At 47.8% G+C, this 5,547-nt stretch overlaps 1 protein-coding gene across 3 annotated transcripts in view; it reads left to right on the top strand.

Moving 5' to 3' along the window:
• Positions 1-5,267, top strand: part of grb14 (growth factor receptor-bound protein 14) — a 46,083-nt gene extending 40,816 nt beyond the window's left edge. For all 3 annotated transcript variants that reach the window (XM_076262571.1, XM_076262573.1, XM_076262572.1), the window contains 5 exons: positions 1,431-1,547; positions 2,153-2,222; positions 3,727-3,814; positions 4,475-4,568; positions 5,056-5,267. In XM_076262571.1, coding sequence (XP_076118686.1) covers positions 1,431-1,547; positions 2,153-2,222; positions 3,727-3,814; positions 4,475-4,568; positions 5,056-5,202 — 516 coding nt within the window. In that variant the 3' untranslated portion in view covers positions 5,203-5,267. The remainder of the gene's footprint in view (positions 1-1,430; positions 1,548-2,152; positions 2,223-3,726; positions 3,815-4,474; positions 4,569-5,055) is intronic.
• The last annotated feature ends 280 nt before the right edge of the window (positions 5,268-5,547 follow it).

Raw genomic sequence — 5,547 nt, forward strand, 5'->3', positions numbered from 1 at the left:
TGAGGGGCCCGTAAGCCCCCGCAGCAGCCCCGGGGGTTACGCTGCTTCTGGGAACAGGGCCTGGACAGCGCGCAGGGATTAAGTTAGGCCGCAAGATACGCGCAGGGGTCACCCTACTCCAGGGTAGTACGCGCACAGGGCCACACCGTCCACTGCCGAAACTAGACCGCTCTACGTCGCACACATGCATGCATACACACACACACAGACACACACACACACACACACACACACACACACACACACACACACACACACACACAAATACACACACTCACCACTCACCACACAAATGTGTGCGGGCCCTAAACCCCCACTCCCTGGTTAAGCCAGAACTGGTAGCAAGAACAATCACAAAGTTAACCACTGAAACCAACTTTTTCTTCACTCTTTTTTTCTTTGAGGGAGAGATTACAGATTTGGGCGTAAGAGGGTTATTCCAAAGACGCACCCCACTTGAGTTTATTTTACTCTTTACTATCTGCAGCGGGGGCAAGCGGCTCTTAGAAGCGGTGGAATGTTCTGAGCCTCCGGGGGGAAACACTGGTCACTTTGTGTGGGGCGGCTCGGAGGATTTGGAGCTCGGAGGCGGAGGAGAGGAAGCCCACGGCACTCGAAGCGCGTCAAAGGCCAATAAAAGAGGCATTTCCTCTCCAAGGCGATCAGAGAACCAGCCACTATGACAGCTTAAAGAACGGCAATCGCCACAACAATGTCTTTCTTTCTCTCGCTGCTGTAGGTTTTCATGTGGAACGTAAAGCTATGAGAGAAGCACACACACACACACACACACACATATATACATATTATCTCTTATATACATTCTGATCTTAGGCTTACACTAATGTGGTTACAGAGTATAATTGTTACATTCTTAGAACACTGGGTGGTGCATTACAGTGCATTACCATAGCATCATAGCTCTGATTATTTTGTTTGTCTTTCTTAACTCCCATAAATTGCTCGTGTGTGATGGGTCGGAAAAATTCCTGCGTGATGTCATGCCGTTAAGTGTTCTGTTTGAAGCCATTTAGGCATGCAGTCTCAAGAAAATAACAATGTGTGTGCATGCTTCTGTGTGTGTGTGTCTGTGTATGTGTCTGTATGTATGTGTGTGTCACTTTGTGTGTGTGTGTGTGTGTGTGTGTGTGTGTGTGTGTGTGTGTGTGTGCGGTGTGTGTGCGTGTGTATGTCTCTGTGTTTGTGCGTGTGTGGTGTGTGTGTGTATGTCTGTGTGTGTGTATTCATGTGTGCGGTGTGTGTGCGTGTGTATGTCTCTGTGTTTGTGCTTGTGTTTGTATGTGTGTGTGGTGTGTGTGTGTATGTCTGTGCGTGTGTATTCATGTGTGCGGTGTGTGTGTATTCATGTGTGTGTGTGTGTGTGTGTGTGTGTGTGTGTGTGTGTGTGTGTGCGTGTGTTGCCATTCCAGAGGAGCATCTCAGAGAACTCTCTGGTGGCCATGGACTTTTCGGGCCAGACGAGCCGTGTGATTGAGAACCCGTCCGAGGCGCTGTCTGTGGCCGTGGAGGAGGGCCTGTCCTGGCGGGTAATGTGCCACTGACCCCACTACATCATCCCTCCAACAACCCCCCTCACCCCCACCCCTCCCCCGGCGCCTTGTTGTACCCTCCCCCCACCCCCATCCTCATTATGCCCCCCTGTCCGCATAACTGACTCATACACAAGCAAAAACAAAAGCCAGACCTAACTCGAACAGAAAGTCCTCCAGCGACATCATCAGCGGGCCGGCCAGCACACAAGGGTGGTCCAGAACACACACGATGAGGCCCGTCTGTCACACATTGCAGTAATGATGCGTCGCCTATGCACTTCTGTCAACAACACTCCTCCATCAGAGGCAACGTACGCCACTCCCATCTCACACAATAGCTGAAAAGAGGATGGGCATGAGCACAGCACAGATAGGGCCAAACACCGATGTTTGGACGCGCGACTTGGGTCACATTCAGAGATGAAAAATGGGGCATTAGTGAAACTTGTCATTTTTGTTGTGTATACATTTATGTTTGTCGTAAGTGATACTGTAATTTTTGCTGTGTATAAATGTATGTTTGTTGTAAGTGTTGCTGTCATTTTTGCTGTGTATAATGTATGTTTGTCATAAGTGCTCATTTTGTATTGGCTTCACAGAGGAAAAGTTGCCATCGGCTCAGTTCTCATGGGAGCCCATCAACGTCTCAAGGTCCCATGGCCAGCATAGGTTAGCACACATGCGCACACACACACACACACACGCACACACATCCTTTTTTTTACACATGGGGGGCCATTTCAAAATGTCAGTAAAACTGACAAAGTGGTCGTCGAAACATCTTACTATGATTTTGAAAGGGGCTCTATATCTAATTTTGAATTTAAAGAATTAAAAAATTAATTAGTGTGATATTTATGTCATTTCTTTTATTTAACAGTGTAGTTATGAGACTAATTTAGCTGTGTTGATTTAATTCTTGTGAAGTATGTTGGAAATTCAGATAGGATATTGTTTTATTTTCTTTATGAAGAGATCAAGAGTGATTACCATGTTCTTGTACATTTCATGTAGCTCGAGTTTTTGTTTCACATTTTAACATACCTGTTTAGATTCATTAGGGTGGGAGGGACGCAGTGACTGACAATATATATAAACATACAAACAACACACATACTCTACAATGCACAATAATAAGTAAACAATAGAATTTCAACTTGATGCCACACACTGTTCACCTTAAGTCACTGATATTGTCTGTGCACAGATGATTAGTGAATGAGCAGAGGCATTTTTATTGACATCAGTATTTATGTCATAGGGCAGTGGGGCCTAAATGCAGCGTTGTCTTCTGTATGATACCAATTGGGCAAAAGGGAATTCAGCTGTCTGTTCACAGCTAGAATCCACTCGAGTGGAGATCAGTGGAAATCGCTGATGTGGAAAACAAATGGAACCAGTCTGAAAGTGTGTCACCTTAGCAATAAAAAGGAGAAATGACAGACACACTTACCAAACAAACACAATGCACCATTAAATGAAACAGTCAGACTTTGAAGATGCTGCTGTGTTTCCAAACTGACAAAAATAATATGAGCTGCTCATAAGATGAGCTGGCTAATTGTATGACTGGAAACACGGCATTGAAGACTGAGAGGTCTAAGAGTGAGAGGTCTTGCTTGCCTGGAGGTGTTGTGGGGTTACTGTGTGAGATACAGCCGTTGGCAGAGCAGGGACCATTTACGTTTCCTCAACATGGCAGAAGGGAGGAAAACGTTATGCAAGCACTTCACTCTCGGGAAACTAGTGTTTTTGAAAACTATTGTGTTGCCATAGATTTAATGTATTATATGTTGTTGATTATACGCATAATCTGTTATTACAAGAGGATTTAAGGCTTTTTTTATTCGCCCTCCCACTTACCAAAGTAATCTAACACATGCCAAACTTTATCACAATTTCATTAATATCAGAGTCTTATAGCGTTACTAAGCGATCCATTTAATAACCATCGAGGTGAGGTAACCTGACACACATCCTATTGACCTTTAACACACTTGTGTATGTGTGTGTGTATGTGTGTGTGTGTGTGTGTGTGTGTATGTGTGTGTGTGTGTGTGTGTGTGTGTGTGTGTGTGTGTGGATGCTGTGCTCTAACTAACACTGCGTCCAGCAGTGCTCTCTCTAGCGTCCATCTGTCCTTCTCTAACACACTCTGTCCTCTGCTCTGCAGCTCTCCACCTGGCCCAGCCCTGGTTCCACAGCAAGCTGTCTCGAGAGGAGACCCATCGCCTGATCTCACAGCAGGGCCTCGTCGATGGGTACGAGCACTCCTAGTCACTCCGCTGGGGAATCAGGCCTCCCTGATTATATATGGCATGTCGTTTGGGTGATATTCATGCTCTCAGATGATGCCATAGCAATGTTTCTGATGGTATCCATGAGATAGCTGCGGTGGGATACATTACTGAAGTGATATCTGTGCGGCTATTAAACATAAATCCACACCCGTGAGGTCTGACACAGAAATAACAAACTGTGTGTCAGTGAACATGCAATGGTATAGAGTTTCCACCGCTATTTCTGGCCGGCTGGTGGACAAATTTACCACCGTCTTCTGCTGTTATCTAACATTACTTCACGAGCCCATGTCACGGGTCCTGTTATTCACACGGCACATGTATTTCTCCCCCGTCTGTTGCCGTGGGGATGCGAGACGTACGTGAAACGGGAGTAATTTGGAGAATGGCAGCGCATTTTTTTCGAGCGCCGCCTGCGTCGTTTCTGTTTACGTTACGTAACCCAAGCAGCAGATGAAAGAGCCCCTGTGTCTGGGGCAGCGTGAGGCCTGGAGATATCATCTCCGTGTGCTCGGCCTCCCAAAAAGCCCCCAGCCGAGAAGGGAGAATAGGTGTCCAACTGGCGAATCGAAGAGACGGGGGGGAGGCGGCACTGAAAGGCTCTGTTTTTTTTGTCCACAGGGTTTTTCTTTTAAGGGACAGCCAAAGCAACCCGAAGACATTTGTCCTATCGCTGTGCCACATGCAGAGAATCAAACACTTTCAGATAGTACCTGTGAGTACAGCTGCTCGCAGCCTGGCTTTCTCTCTGTGTGTGTGTGTGTTTGTGTGTGTGTATGCATCTCATATTTTAATGTTCAAAGGGAGGCGGTCATCTCACTGCCAGTGTGTGTGTGTGTGTGTGTGTGTGTGTGTGTGTGTGTGTGTGTGCTCCTGATGCAGCCATTAGTGTGTGTGTGTGTGTATTTGTGTGTATGCATGTTTGTATGTGGGGTCTGTGTATGCATTTATAAACAAATAAATGTGTGAGTGAAGTTGTTTATGTTCTTGTTTACAAATGGGCTTTTGTGTGTTTACCTCTGTCCTGTCCCTGTGTGATATGCAAACCTCTCAGTGTATATGTGTTCATGTGTGTGTTTACAGTACATTGTTTGACTGTCTGTGTGAGTGTCTCACCCTCTATCTCTGTGTGTGATGCGTGTGTGTGTGTGTGTGTGTGTGTGTGTGTGGTTGTGTGTGTGTGTGTGTGTTGTGCCGAGCAGGTGGAGGACGAAGGCGAGCTGTTCTACAGCCTGGACGAGGGCCACACGCGCTTCGGCGACCTGCTCCAGCTGGTGGAGTTCTACCAGCTCAACCGAGGGGTGCTGCCCTGCAAGCTCAGGCACCACTGTGCCCGCATCACCCTCTGATCCCAGCGGCACCCACGCGCCCTGCCGGACCCTCCACCCGCTCGCGCCCCCTCTCCGCCCGCCCCCCCCCCCCCCCCCCCCCACCTTAATGCCACCAGGGGGGAAGGAGGAGAGGAGGGCAGGGCAAGGGGGAAGGGTGGGGTAGGGGTGGGGGGAGAGTGCGTTGGGTTCTCTGGAGGTTCACAGACGCATCCCGTGCCTTGGACCTGATGGACAGGAGGCTCGGACAAACCACGAGCAGCCGTGCAGATGCCAGTGACACAACCACTGATCGTAAAAGACATCCGCAGAAATGAAAATCGGCCTCCACAATACGCACAGACACGCACACACACACACACACAC

This window comes from Alosa pseudoharengus, unplaced genomic scaffold (genome assembly GCF_046254945.1).
Source record: "Alosa pseudoharengus isolate Yale_2024_CS ecotype anadromous, Long Island Sound unplaced genomic scaffold, YU_APseudo_1.1 YU_APseudo_1.1_scf_3, whole genome shotgun sequence".
In the NCBI taxonomy this organism is placed as follows: domain Eukaryota; kingdom Metazoa; phylum Chordata; class Actinopteri; order Clupeiformes; family Clupeidae; genus Alosa; species Alosa pseudoharengus.